The sequence below is a fragment of the Denticeps clupeoides genome, chromosome 10, assembly GCF_900700375.1.
Source record: "Denticeps clupeoides chromosome 10, fDenClu1.1, whole genome shotgun sequence".
NCBI classification, from domain to species: domain Eukaryota; kingdom Metazoa; phylum Chordata; class Actinopteri; order Clupeiformes; family Denticipitidae; genus Denticeps; species Denticeps clupeoides.
This window is the reverse complement of record NC_041716.1, coordinates 8,369,856-8,384,883: the sequence shown is the minus strand read 5'-3', so window position 1 is coordinate 8,384,883 and position 15,028 is coordinate 8,369,856. Positions and strand designations below refer to the sequence as shown.

Here is a 15,028-nt window from a genome sequence, read left to right as displayed (position 1 = left end):
AATGTAAATGGTCATGAAAATAAAGAAAGGTGTGTCCAAAGTTTTGGCCTGTACTGTATATTAATAACAGGGACATTTTCAGCCAATAGTAAGAAATAGACAGTGGAAGTGCATGCATTTTATTACATATGGACGTGTTAAGTGACAGGTGCAGATTGAGGCGGCAACGGTTAAACCCAAGTTGCAACTGTAAATAAATAAAAACCTAGGCGTAATTAAGGACGTAAATAAAGTTTAAAGCCTGGGGCTGGAAGCTGACTCTTAGGTCCTCCTCCTAGTCACGGACATATGGACCCACAGGTGTTCGCCTTGCGGCAGCCGCTGACAAAGCGCGCCCTGCCCTGATGCTGGCCCGGTGCGTGAAAATGTCCTGCAGGTTACATGGCCTTAGTGATCCACTCAGCGGGGCTCTGAACTCCTGGGAGCTGCATTTGCCCACTCAGGCATTCAGGCTGTCTGAGGTGATGTCTGCTCTGCCTTCCCTTCAGCGGAGGTGTAATTATTCATGACAGCTTCTCAAAATTGTGAAGCTTGCATCGAATACAAACTTGTATCGAAGACCCATCCTAATGGGATTCAACTTTTCTCCTTCCTGGAAAGGCTTCTGTGACTGTTTCCAATTAACATAGTTCCTCACAGCATGAAGCCGAGCGAAAACCACAACCTTTTAATTGAAAAGGTAGTTTACTAAAGCCTGTTCTGTTAAGACATAACTGGTCAAGTAAACCATACATCAAACACTATAGACAAGAAAGCCTAGTAATTAAAACATAGAATTGCTAAAGGACTCTAAAAAAATGTCCAAAATATTTTAATTAAAACAAAGGTGCAGAGCATTATTCCATGTCATATTAGCTCCCACTTTAATTAGTTCATGTTAATTAAGCTTCCTCAATGAGTTTCACTGCCTGACAGGAGTCAAGGGTTGGAACTCATTTTCATAAATCACCAGCAAACATTCGACCAATTCTTTGTCAGACATAACTTCCGAACAAATGTCCTATCTGATTTTAATCAAGGCCTTTTAAATCATGTGACATTCAACACATTATTAGTCAAAAAATCTGTGCAACCAAGTGAAGATGGAAAATATCTTTATTATGTTCCTTCTAACATACAGAGATGACTGGACAGCAACTGCATGCACACTCACATTACACAGTCTACATCAAGCATGAATGTGTTTTAAGCAGCAAACATATAAAGTGCACAAACTCCCAGGTTTTTTTGTCAACAGCTTGGCAAAGTAAAGTTGTGAAAAGTGATTATGTGTTGAGACGGTGGTGGGTATATTGTTTTGTTATAATAATTTTGTTTCTGAAAACCCTGTTTTATACCAGTGGCTTGCTGCATGAAATTACATATGGATAGGCATTTGTGAAAACATAAATATAATTTCCATGAGCATCAAGTACTTTTAAAAGTACTTTTAAAAAGAAAGTAACTCCTCAACCCAAAAATATTTGCATATTTTGCTGTGATTTATGGACATTTGACCGGGTTTTAAGTGCACGTTGGAAAAAAATAAAGCCACTGGTTTCCACAGTATCCAGTGTCTTCATCCTCATAAATGTACCACCCTAAGCATGTAACAGGGTGAACTAATATATACTTCTGTCTATCACTTTCTTATTATGCAACAAGATGGCCTCTGCACACTAGCCATTCTGTACACGACTGCAGCGGACAGGGCTTCCTAACAAACAACAAGCTGCTTTTTAGTCAGTCAAAAATCCTACTTTGAGAATGAATATTCTTAGGTTATGACAGTAGAGTATGTCATCCGAGGGCCGACTGGAGGTTAATTAAGGGTATGTACACAAGGCATTAAGAGCACAAGTCTGTTTCAGGACTACGGTAGCATGATGGTAATCCCAGGACATGGTTCCTATGAAAGCCTGATAGACGTTTATTTATTTATTATTGTAAGTGAAGAAAAACATTAACAAGGAAATAAATTACTATACACTCCACATGTTACTGTGGATTCTCTGTAAATTACCAAAAAAAAAAAAAAAAGACAAACAATACCCTTCAGACCACACTGAAGTTTCTTGTTTACACCTATCCCTCTTTTAGAAGGCAGGTTGCGTCAAAAAACAAAATGTACAAAAGCAATGCATCTGGTACCAAATAAACTCGCCTTCTATAAAAGCACAGCTAAAAGGTGTCACTTTTAAATGAATAACAGGAGATTATTAAAAGCCCAGAAGAGGCATGGGTGAGAAGGCCCTCTCTGGTGAAGGTTGGTCTGGAAACAGACACATCAGCTCCTCTCTCTCTCTCGTTCCCTTTTTCCTCTATTGGCCCTGATGTAGGTACTGCTGGGTAAACATGTTCAGCTCGCTGTCCAGCCAGCCTGCTTTGTTCCTGCAGAGAAGTGGAGAAAGGAATATTCTTCTTAAAAAAAAATATCACAACCACCATGATTCCTCAAGGACATTGTCCTCCACAAAATGCATGGAAATGTGCAATATATTTAGCCGCTGGTTGCTTTTCAGTGTAATTACATGGTTATTAAATATTCTTATTTGATAATAAGACATGGCAGCACTGTATATGATAATGGTGTATTACCGCAGCAGTTTGGCTCTACTCTGCAGAGCGTCCAGCTGTTCTATCTTTCTGTTCATGTCCTTAATCTCATCCTCCAGGTTCTGTCTAGTCACGTCCACCTGCTGGCACAGCTGGGCAAAGGTTCCTGACAGCTCCCTGTTTCGCAGATAGACAGACACAGAGAAAGAGAGAGGGAGAAACATAAGTGCTCCTCTCCGCATCAATCGTTCAAAACTGTCTGGATAAAATAAGGCATCGATTTTGTAATATGAAAATTACATGGTCAGTGAGGTAAATTTTTTTAAGAGGATTCTCAACCACATGTGAGGCTCCTGCAGAGTGCTGTATGCAACATCTCAATCCCTCCACTAGATGGAGAAAGTCAGCTCTGTTGAAGACCTGTACTTATTTATACCAGCTCTTTACATAACCTGATGTGACTAAATTCAGTCACAGGGCTGTGAGCAACACAAAGGAACTGTATTAAAGGCAAATATGTAGTCAGAGGTTATCTGAAACATTTCCCCCCCAACCAAAATGAGGAAAATAAAATGGATATGACTAAATAAAACGGAATAATTCAATATTCCCCAGCTTGATGTCCATGACTTACAGTTTGCGTTGCCAGTATGGAAATCTGTTTCAATGTGTTTGTCCAAGACCCAAGTCCCCCTTCCCTATTTCTGATTGGCTAATAGGTTTATTGTTGTTGTGGTTGAGAGTGAAAACTGCGCTCTGGACTGCTACTCTCAGATCAGTGGCCGAAGTGTACACGACGTGTACGTACACACACGTACACACACACACACACACACACACGTTGGTATGCCGGATATTCAGCATGGCACCTGAATGCTATCAACCCTATATGGTTGTATAATATGTATAATATTGTTGGATTAATAGTGTATCCTTCCATGCCTTATGATGTTGATTTCATAATTTTGAAAAAATTCTTTATTGTTCTGCTTCAGCAAAATATATACTTTGTATTATGAATGAGGAATGTTTTGTGTCTTCGCATCAGGAGAAGAGCACATTCTGTTCCCTTGTCCCATCAGGAGAGATAACAGGACATTATACAATGAGAGCAGAGACATGAGACTCTGTCTTTTTGCTGGTTTGCTGGAAGGGCTCCCAAATGCATTTGTGGGTGCAATAAAATTTTCAGTACCGTCCTTTCTTGTCTCACAATTGTTGATCCATGAAAGGACATACCAAACAACGTAACTAACATGTATATCAAAAGAAGGAGTTCCAGATGACTCATTCAGCTGAGATTATGTGTTACTAAGCATTGCTGAGTGTGTGACATGATGCAACACCAGAAGGTGCAGGGTGTGTAGCCTCAGATACTAAGCTTTACACCTCCAGGAAACTACAGGATAGAATAGGTGAGACAGCTACTCACTTTGGTCTTCTAGAAAATCCAAACTATAAACTGCAGTCGCGCACCAATTATATTTCACGCCTGCTGACATCATGAAAATATTAGTGGACTTACTGCTGAACCTGGTGGCTACAGTTGGAACCAGTGTAGCTGACAATGAGCTGGAGCTTCTCGCTGGCGTATTCCACAAACTGCCTCTTGAAGGTGCGCTCCTTGGCCTTGGTGGTCCAAGTGAGGCGCTCGTAAACGTAAAGCAAGCCATAAAGTCCAACGGAGAGTGCGATGAGCCGCCAGCCCACAGCCTTCCAGACCTGGTGGAACAATGTAGTGTGAAAGCTGCTTCTGAAATCCACTCACTCACTTTCAATAACCACTTAGTCCACAGCAGGGTGGCTGGTGCGGGGGGGATCATGTACACCGCAGTGTATACGTTACATTTACGCAAACACTCAAAGTTGCCAATCCACAAAGCATGCATGCCTTTAGGGCAGTGGTGGCCTAGCGGTTAAGGAAGCGGCCCCGTAATCAGAAGGTTGCCGGTTCGAATCCCGATCCGCCAAGCTACCACTGAGGAGCCACTGAGCAAAGCACCGTCCCCACACACTGCTCCCCGGGCGCCGGTCATGGCTGCCCACTGCTCACTCAGGGTGATGGGTTAAATGCAGAGGACAAATTTCACTGTGTGCACCGTGTGCTGTGCTGCTGTGTATCACATGTGACAATCACTTCACTTTTTTTTTTTTTTTTTAGATGGTGGGTGGAAACTGAAGAAAAGAAGGTTTTGTTGTATGCTGTATATGCTATTAAAAGATAATGCAACCACTCACCACATTTGGCTTACAGTCTTATTTCAGTCGTTATGTGTCATGTAATATTAATTCCTCCCCATAATTTAATAAAACATATACTGTAGACACACAGGAGCTGCATATTGACACGTGTTGTTTTCATTTCAGAGGTGATCGTGTTACGTTTGTCTGGGATTAATGCTCTTACCACGCCCCCGACAACAATGATGCCCATGGAAGTGCGAGACGTCAGAGATGCCAGGCCGGTTACCATGGAGACCATGAGTTCTTCCTGGGTCACAGAGCTTTGGGGGAATGGTGGCATACTGGTGCTGACAGGGGTGATGGCCAGTGGTCGTGGAATCTGCAAGGCAAAAGCACACAGTGGTCACTATAGACATTGAAACTGTCTTTGTTTTTTAACAAAATAAAAACAATGTTTTTATGGGAAATACTATTATGTAACAGCAATGCACTTTCACCCTGAATCCTCTCCAAAAAACTACACAATGCATTTGATTTCAAATTTTTTCATTCATTTCTAGAATAATTTACAACAATCATTATCTAGCATATGATTATTATGTATTATTAGGTTTGTTAAAGAAACAATTTAAGAGATCACAAAGAGTTTTAAAATTAAACTTCATTTTTAAAACTGTGTTAGCATTGAATATTGTTCAGTTGCAATATTAGTACTCTACTTTAACTTAGAGTTAAGCAAAGGCATGTATGAGAAAGGCACATTGGGACAGCAAAATAAATCACAGACCTGGTCATTGTACCCCATGAGTGCCCGACGTGTATTCTTTGGCCCCAGGAATCGGTTGACCAGCATGGTCCAGCCCAGGGAGAAGTGGAAACCTACGTCCTCCTGGAAGTCACTGCAGAGCTTGTCACAGTTGAGGTCATAGCAGAGGCTGAAGCACTGTCGCGGCACCATCTTCTCCACCTGCTCACGCACTTGCACAGGTAGCAATGGTTTCAGTCCCTCTGTGGAGGACACAAACACACACAACTTTAAGGACTTGGCTTTTTCACAAGGGCCATTTGTATGAATTATGATTTTATATGGGTTACAGAACTGCTAATTCAAATAAAATTAAACAAACTCATGACACATATCAGATATGTGTTGAAGTGACCAATAGTCTGAGTCCCTACCAATCATCTCTGTCTGTGTGGTCTGCAGGGCAGTGGTGATGGCACTGGAGCATCTCTCCGACATGTTCCTGCCCAGGCCCTCCTCTATGTGCCTGTGAAGCTCCTGTGAACACACAAGCAGAAGTGGATCATGACCTCTCTAAAACAGAACACCCAAAATGTCTGGACTGGAGAAATAATCTCTTGTGACCTTATATGCCTCACAGAATAACTCACTAGAGCATTGCATGTCTTGTAAACCTAAGTGTTAGAATAATCCAGTTAGAGCAAGTAAAAATCCGGGGCTCATTTCTATTCTAACACCACTAAACCTAATAACACTGCTAAGAATCACTGCAATAATATGCAGTAAAAGTAACTTTCTTAGAATGGGTATTGCACATTTTGTCGAAATGGGGTTGAACCCATGTGAAGTATTATGGGGACTTGAAAAGTATTTTTTCACCATTCAAGAGCTCTCTGGTTTGGTGCTGTTATGATTAGTGACAACATCAAGGGGAAGGACGGTAAATGAAAAGTGCATGATTATGACTGAACTATTGACTTATGCGTGCATGATTATGACCATTTACTCTGCTTATCTGCATATATAACCCTCATTTGAACATACTACTTTTTGTTAATATTTAACAAGCTTGTGTTAATCCATGAAGCATTAAAATTAAATAGATTAAACATAAAACAACTGCCCTATGGCACTATGAATTTTTTTTTTTTTTTTTTTTTTTTTAAACTGTTGTAACTTTTCTGGTCAGACCTAAATAGCGAGTCTGAACACAATGAACCCATGGAAAGCTACAAGCCTGGTCTGGAAAAGACAGGGAGTTTCCACAAGTTCCCAAACAAAACCCAAACACAGTTATCTGATGAGATGTCAGGGAGATGTCCCTGGCATGGGCTGTTCAAGTAATCAGAAATGCATGTTTGAATTGTGATAATACATTGTAATAAAACAGTAAAAACAGCTAATCTCACTAAAATTTCACTTTGGCTTTAAATTAACAACACAATGAGACAAGAGAAATAGAACAGGCAACTCACATTCTTGTAGACTTTAAGAACCACAGATGAGGGGTGGAAGTCCATGTGAAATTCGTCCACCAACACATAGAGCCGCCGGATCTCCTCGGCCATTGCGTTGGAGACCTGAGCACAGCAGCACATTTAAATGAACCCTTTGAGGTTAAGTAAACCCACAAAAATATCCTCAGGCGTTTGAGAGGATACATTACCACAAATGCACAATGAAACGCACCCCTTTAAATCAAAGATAGTACAAATCTAGAGTCCCAGTCCCAGCAGAATTTTAAGTGTCAGGAACATCACCTGTTTTTCCACCTCCTCTGTAATTTTCCTGATTTTACTCTTGCAGTCTAGAGTGAGCAAATCCAGCTGCTTATCGATGAACTCCAGCCGATCCTCACGCTCCTCTTTGGTGTCCATGCAGTGTATTCTAATAAAGGGGAAATAAAGCAAATTTAGTGAGTTCTTTCATTGATAATAGGTGTTTTGTGTATTTATTGAGTATAGTTGCTCTAAACACTGCTCTAAACTTATTCAAAGTTCTGACTATTCCCAGATTTCTTTGTCTCTGGGCTCATAGGCTCACCTCTGCTCCTGAGCCGCCACATGAACTGAGTCCATTATCAGGCGCAGCGCCTCTGAGATCTGCTTTGCCCGCACTGTGTGCTGCTCAAACTTGGTCTTTACAGCTGACTGGGAAATACACTCCTACAGAGACACGCACATAGTGATGCACACTCTATAAACTCCAGGGTTTGTTTAGAATTTTTATCTTGTGTTAGGACACCCACCTCAAAACGCCTTTCAAAGTTCTGGAACTCAAACATTCTTGCTTGAAAACCTTCAGCCAGGGCACCTCCTACAGAATTGGAACATACCACTGAGATCATTCAGTGTGTGTAGCAGAAGTTAGTCTCAGTATCATATGTGTATTGCTTGGTACTGTTTGAAAAGAGGCCACCTAGAAAGCAAGGTTGTATGTGTAGGGCCTATTGGGTGTTACATATTGTGTGTGTGTGTGTGTGTGTGCTATTGGGCAATGTGTTGCCTGTCTATGTGCATATGTAGGCAAAGGGTGAAAATTGGCACAGAACACAGGGCAGGGTCTGGGTGTGTACCTGACTCAGGCATGCCCTGTGCTTTCTGGATGCGGGCCTGTAGCACTTCCTTAGCCGAGACAAAGAAGATCCGATCGCTGGCCTGAGCCCTGTCCACCACCTTCAGCTCGTCCACCAGGAAGCTGGTGCAGCGCTCCATGTGCTGCCTCCTCACCTAATTCACAAAACACACACAGACAGCCATTATATTGCATGCAATAACCAGCTTTCAATTTGGAAACATTTCCCGGTTCTCAATACCTGAATATTCTAGTTGTTACAAAGACAAATCTCACTTGAATAGCACATGCTACAGCCAGTTAAACCTCACTAATCTCCACAGCTATTCACAAAACAAATGTAAAATATGACAGAAGTATGAAAATGAAATATGACAGAAGTAATTTCAAAACTTTGATACATTTGTTTATCTTGTTTATTTACAAAACTAAAGTGAGTATTTAGTCTTAGGCTAAACTGGCCACATTTAGAAAAGCAATTCATTAAAAGTAAGTAATTAAAATAAGAATTGGACAAAAAAAAAAACAACAAAAAAAAAAAAACACCACATACTGTTCTATTTCAGATTCACTTATTAATCTGCTTTAGATTCACCAGTGACACCTTTACCAAGGACATGCAGACCTGGCACTGGTCACACAAAGCACAATTACTGGAAGGCTAGTTAACTGGAAATTACAAATCACTTTTCACAGGGTACTTCTCCACTTACACTAAAAACAGTTTCAGATCTGTAATCCAGTTATTAAGTAAAGGCAATTTATTCATAGGAAAACTTTTGGGGAATTCTGCTCCTCTTCCTGATTCTAAACTTCTACCAGTGCACTGACGCACACACACACACTTTCAAATACAAATGCATTAACAGGCAGAGAGAATGAGAGTGCATAAACACCAAGTATAAACAGAGTTCTTACACAAAGACCACATCTAATAAACACTTCCATGGCAGTGCTGGATGGCCACAGCCCTGTATACCCAGATTTTGCATTGAACCACAAGAGAATTCCAGGGATTTCCTGTATAGAGCAACGGTCTACAGCCCTCGTAACCTGCATGAGGATCATTCATGGACAACTGGAGACTACTGATTCCAGCAATAAGCAGCAATGATCTTTATATTGGTAGGATTAAAGTGTAGAGATAATTTCCCTCGGTAGGTCCTTACCTCTTCCATGTATTCTGGCTCTGAGGCTGAGGCATCCCAGCGGTTGTTCAGGATGAAGATGTTTGGACTAGAGAGACGCTCGTTCACCTTATGGAAGAAAGATTTCTCCTGCAGAGGAAAAGCATCTTCATAGCACAAAGATGACTTAGCCCCACAAATCTTCCCATCATTCTGTTCTCACAGCCACAGCTGGTTTCAGGTCACAGTTCACCTACGACACACAGACATCACTCTCCCATGCCCCTCACCGTCTGCATCAGCGTCGACTCGGAGTTGGCGACCAGGACAAAAACATCGGCATCCAGACAGAACTTGTCGATCCAACTGTCCAGCTCTGTAGTGACATCAATGCCAGGACTTCGGACAGAAATCAGAGTGAAGTTTCTTAGCACGCTGAACAACTACTGCTGACAACAAGATCAGCCTGCTATACTGATTTACAATGGATGAGTCTCAAGTCTCAAATGGGGGCATATTACACATTTACTAATAAACACATTCGTCAGATGAATTCAAATGAACGTTTGTTATTGAATACAAATGAACAAGAAATATGAAATGTTCATGCAAATTCTGGAAGGAATTGAGGGGGCTAATACATGAAGAAAGTACCCATCTTCTTGTGGTTCGGACCAGATCTCTCACCTGTCCACAAGCACCAGGTCGTCACGCAGCAAAGCACACTTTGCTTTTGGCCACATTACACACACCAAGCTGCCAGCGTCCAAATCCTCATCCTGATGCAGGGCGTGGGCCAGATGGTTTACTGTCTAACACACACACATTTTACATTTACATTTTACAGCATTTATCAGACGCCCTTATCCAGAGCGACTTACAAGCAGCAGTTACAGGGACAGTCCCCCTGGAGCAACTTAGGGTTATGTGTCTTGCTCAGGGACATAGGCGAGTGTGTTACTAGGCTACTACCACCCTACCACCACACACACGGACACAAAACTTTCAATCACCGGACCATCATAGATCTGAACTTTGTATCACTGCATCTCTGAAGACCCTTGACAGTTGCAAGCTGATATGCATAAATTAACAAATGCAAATTTTGCATTACAGATAAAACCATGAGGAAATAAACATTTGTACTTTAGGAATGACAAATGTCTTCATTCCAAAACAAGAACTAACATTGTGTGACGAGCGACAGGAAATGCCTTGGGTTTCCTATTAATTCACAGCTGGGAGGAAATGGCCTCACCGAGCCCAGTGGGAAAGACATAGGGATGCATCCTGTGAGACACGCATGTCCCACTTGCACATGCACTTTAGTCTCCACATTAAGGCTGTTTCCATTACTGAATAGGACAGCTGCAGTTGTACACTGTGTCCAATTTCAAAAAGCTTAAATGACTTTCAATAAGTTAAAACTATATTACTTACTGTGCGATAGTTGCGTACGGTTTGCTTTTTTCTTGCATTTTTGTTAAATAATTTATTGGGCTTTACTGAATTGATATCAGCAGCCACTTAGTGCCATGATTCAGAGTAAATATCACACAGGTTTTGCAAAAAAACTTAAAACCTTTCCCTCCTCCCCTCTAAATAGTATCACTGAGGCGGGGCTATACAGCTCAAATGAGAGAACGCGTGGCACAGCCACTTGGCAAGACCCACCGCTTGCCTCACGTTTAACTAATAATAGCTCACGGGGTGAACAGACACTACTGGACCACGAGACAAAGCGCACGAGGAGAACTCAGACACCCCCTCAGCCTGCTGAAAGCAGACTTTCGGGATAAATGCCAGAAAACAATGTGTAAATTTATTACAAACCAAAGAGAAACTCTTCAAACTCCAAATAAAACAAAACATAAGACGCTTTTGTGAAAGTGTTGCAGAAAGTTTCTGGGTGAGGAGTGCACCCTTTACTTAGCCCCATAAATACCCCCCCCCCTTCACACCTATAATGAACCTATCCAATTAACAAGTCCTATACTTGGGTGTTTCTTACACAAGACTGCAGAAATCTAATTCAGACTGGGATTAAAGGGCAGATAAAATGCTTATTAGTCTAGTCTTGTTTGACTATTGCTGCAGGATTTCAGAATCCGATTTGCAGCAGCAGTGTTATACTTGCGATGCAAGTATAAAAAGGCAAGCTTTGATTCTCCACCGTCACCGCAACAGCACAGTTTAATGTGCACAAAGCTCATGGGTCATGTTCAGGCACTCACTTTGACACTCTTTCTTTCTTCTGAGCCCTCTGTGAGCAGGAAGGCGTCGTTGCCATCTGTGCCCTCCACCCGCAAGAAACAGTTGGTGGTGTGGCCAATGCCAGAGGGCAGAACCTTATCCCATAGCATGGCATTTATCACAGAGCTTTTCCCATTGCTTGTCCTGTTATAGATATTAAATGACATTATAGTCAAAATAATCATGTAAATCATTTACATTTAATTAACACTTAAAACATTCTACATAAAGTAGGTAAATACACAACATACACACACTGTTCATGTTAACTGAATAAATACTACCATCTAGTCCTGGCTACAAGGGCCTCACCTTCCAAAAAAGGTAACCTTCATGTGCCTCCTGGCCAGAACTTCTCCAATCCCTGCCACCTTGGACAGATAACCACGCACCTCCCCCACCTGCTCCTCAGTAGTGACTGGATCCAGCTCCTCATTACTGTAGGTGTCTGTATAAACAGAGGCGAATCTGGAATCAAACTAAGATTTCAATGGTTCAAGAGAACAATTTTGCAACTCCAGCTTCAGTTTAATGCCAATGCCATGTGAGCCTATACGTTGCTGCTGGTGTATTTGGTGAAACCAAGTGTCACTTTCACTTTGAATGACAATCAGAGTGTCTCAGGTGGCTGGCATAGACAGGTAAAATGAGAGAATGACAGGATGAGAGTGCAGTGGGCAAATACGAGACTAGGGTGGTGTATTTGGGGCGACAACATCTAAAAATGACAGCATAAGGGCCACCTACCTTCCAGAAATGTGGAGCTCTCTTTTATGTAAGCTCCCAACTGCTCAAAAATGCCATTGATTTTCTTCTTAGCGGTGACAAAATGCTTGAGTGGCGATGCATTCACTTCTGCCATGAGTCTCTTGTCCTTCTTGGTGACAGCGTTGGTGTTCGGACGAGTGAAAACCAGAGACATTGCACTGCAATAAACAAGCAAGGAATAGAATAATTGGTCTTAACAAGTCTAACCACTTTTAATCAGTAAAACACTGATTTTAGTCCTTACAAAACCATAAAATGGCATCGATCTACTCACACACACCCTTAATTAAGAATACACACTCCACATACAAAAGGATAAAGATCTTTACAACGTCAAGGTGCATCTGTAGATTAAACGAATGCTACAAAGTCATACAATGACCTGTCCATTGGTGTGTGTCAGCATATATTTACGTGTACATATACTCGAGTGGCAAGCAAAAGTTCGTCGACAGTGCAGTTCTACCCATATTGTAAATCTTCCACAAAGCCCTTTGAAAACTCCTGTGCTGGGACAGTAGGGGGAATGAACACAAGCACGTTTCCAGATTCCTTTTGTTATCCTGCCCTGTCCAGTCCAAACGAATCACGCTTATGCCAGTGAATGCGATCGATTGCCTCCCGGAGGGTTAGACGGAAAAAAGATTTGTTGGAACAATCACCCAGACACGATTGAACTGTGCTGAAGACTTTGAATGGGGATAAAAATGAAAAATATTCAAGTCAGACTGGACCCAGACTATGGGCGCTCTGATTTTGACATGTGCTGCCATGCTTAGTGGCTGCCAAGTATGTGGGAGGGAGAGGGAGACTGACGTTGGGGAGAAAGTCACCTTCACAGATCCGTCCGTGTGCCTCTCTTTACTGCACAAGTCAGGCAACTGGGTGGTGAAAGTGCTCCTAACCAAGCACCGTTCCTTTATGCCTTTACTTATTTCTATGGCACTCTTTAGGCAAAACCCAGGTTCTTTGACATGTCTGTCAAAGCCAACAATGCTGGCTTAAAGGCATCTGCAGCCGGGCCCGCTTCGGCGGTCCAGCCTCTCCCCAAGGCTAAAAAGAAACATCCGCTGTTTGGCTTCCTCTGCAATGAGTCAGAGCCACGGCTTCTGATCTGGAACATTTTAGTGAAATTAGCTTACCCCCCCCCTCCCAAAAAAATGAAAAAACAACAATGCCATACTGCAAATACATATATATATATAGCATTGTACATAGAGCAAAATGCATTGATGATGGAGGCAATATCTTGTAAAATTCTTCATTGGGCAGCAAAAACAATGAAAGAAGTAAAGAACCCGTTGGGAGAAGGAAATCAAGAAAAACAAAGCAAACGCTTACCTTTGTGTTCGAGATAGTTAATTTAATGAGAATAAAAACGCTCTTCCCTCGCCGCGACCGTTCACCTACATTCCCACCCTGCGTCTCGGTTTAAATGTCCCTTAAGCCCCCAAACACGCAGCTCACGTTGATCTCCACGCAGCGCAGCGGGCAGACGGACGACGCCGCCGACGCGACCTTATCGCTGACCGACCCAAACCCCCCCCCCGTCCGGCTCCACTTCGGCCGTTTCGCTCGACACGCCGCGGGGGTGGGGGGGCTCCAGAAAGCGGAACGGCTCTCGTTGCTCGGCGGCGTTGTGCGACACCTGCCAGGGACGCTCCACGAACGCAGGGGTGGGACACCGCGACAGCACGTGAGCGGGCGGATTCACGTGGGTGAGGAGACGTGAACCCCCCCCCCAGCGCCGTGCAAAGTGACAGAGCCGCCCGGGGACACTACCAGGACACGGACGTGACGAGTTAGCCTCGTGCTAGAGGCTACGACACAAGAGGGGAAGGGTGGGGGGCATAAATCACAACCGTGAAGTAAAAACACTTCGACAGCTCCTGACACGCACTAAGACGCCGCTTACCGTGCGAAGTGGACGCGCTAGAAGCCGTGTGGCATGGTGCTCCCTCCGCGGGGGTGTTCTGGAGGAAATTCGGAGACGGCGGGTCAGTGCCTGCGGCCGGAAAACATAACGAAAGTAGTAGACTCCGGGTTTTAAGTCCCGACGCTAGCCAAGGCTAGGCGGCCACTCCACTCCACTCCACGCCTCAGCCCAAGAGTAGCGTGTAGCAGACAGCTCCCGGGGAGGCCTGGTCTGTAATTTACTGTGTAATTGAATATCTGCCGGCGAGAAGAGACGGTAAGTAACGGCGAGGACGACACTTAATTCGGTCTGCGGTCGCTGAAAATGGCCTTGTCACGTTGATCGGGTAACAGCCATTACCTCTCTGACTACAACAGATGTTTGACGTCATATTCAAGCGCCACGGAGCCACGACGTGGTTCCATATAGTTAGGTTTCTTTGCGTAGTTCGCCTACGTTTTGCCGAAAGTATTAAAACAAAGAACAGGCAAATAAAACGAACACATTCAAGTAAATGTTAATGGCGTGAGTGAGAAATTTGAAGCGTCACAACAGAAAGAATAAAAGAATAAAGCACTATACCAACAGTACAGTATAGAATGTACCCTACACAAACAATCTGAGTGTATTAAAAATATAAATGTGTGTGCATATATACACAGTACAGGCCAAAAATTTGGACACCTTCTCATTCAATGTGTTTTCTTTCTTTTCATGACCATTTACAATTGGTAGATTCTCATTGAAGGCATCAAAACTATGAATGAACACATGTGGAGTTATGTACTTAACTTAAAGTTAAGTACTGTACTTAACTATTCAAGCTATTGTCGTGTGATTGTTTTATGGTTTTATGTTCCAAACTGGACTGGAAAGAGATGATACTGGCACACGTGAGAAATTAGAAGACCAGATGACTTTTACATT

At 42.7% G+C, this 15,028-nt stretch overlaps 1 protein-coding gene across 2 annotated transcripts; it reads right to left on the bottom strand.

Moving 5' to 3' along the window:
- Positions 1–1,077: 1,077 nt before the first annotated feature.
- Positions 1,078–14,482, bottom strand: mfn2 (mitofusin 2). 2 transcript variants are annotated; one of them, XM_028993126.1, is made up of 18 exons: positions 14,102–14,482; positions 12,166–12,344; positions 11,731–11,866; positions 11,400–11,562; positions 9,853–9,977; positions 9,456–9,564; positions 9,208–9,315; positions 8,040–8,193; positions 7,713–7,780; positions 7,508–7,629; positions 7,225–7,351; positions 6,940–7,044; positions 5,899–6,001; positions 5,507–5,727; positions 4,943–5,098; positions 4,061–4,257; positions 2,578–2,712; positions 1,078–2,370 (listed from the first exon to the last, which is right to left on the bottom strand). In XM_028993126.1, the coding sequence occupies exons 2-18, from the start codon at positions 12,338–12,340 to the stop codon at positions 2,301–2,303; spliced, it is 2,274 nt and encodes a 757-aa protein (XP_028848959.1). In that variant the 5' UTR covers positions 12,341–12,344; positions 14,102–14,482; the 3' UTR covers positions 1,078–2,300. The 2 variants fall into 2 exon arrangements, with proteins under 2 accessions (XP_028848959.1, XP_028848960.1); XM_028993127.1 differs by lacking the exon at positions 14,102–14,482 and adding an exon at positions 13,528–13,883.
- Positions 14,483–15,028: the final 546 nt, after the last annotated feature.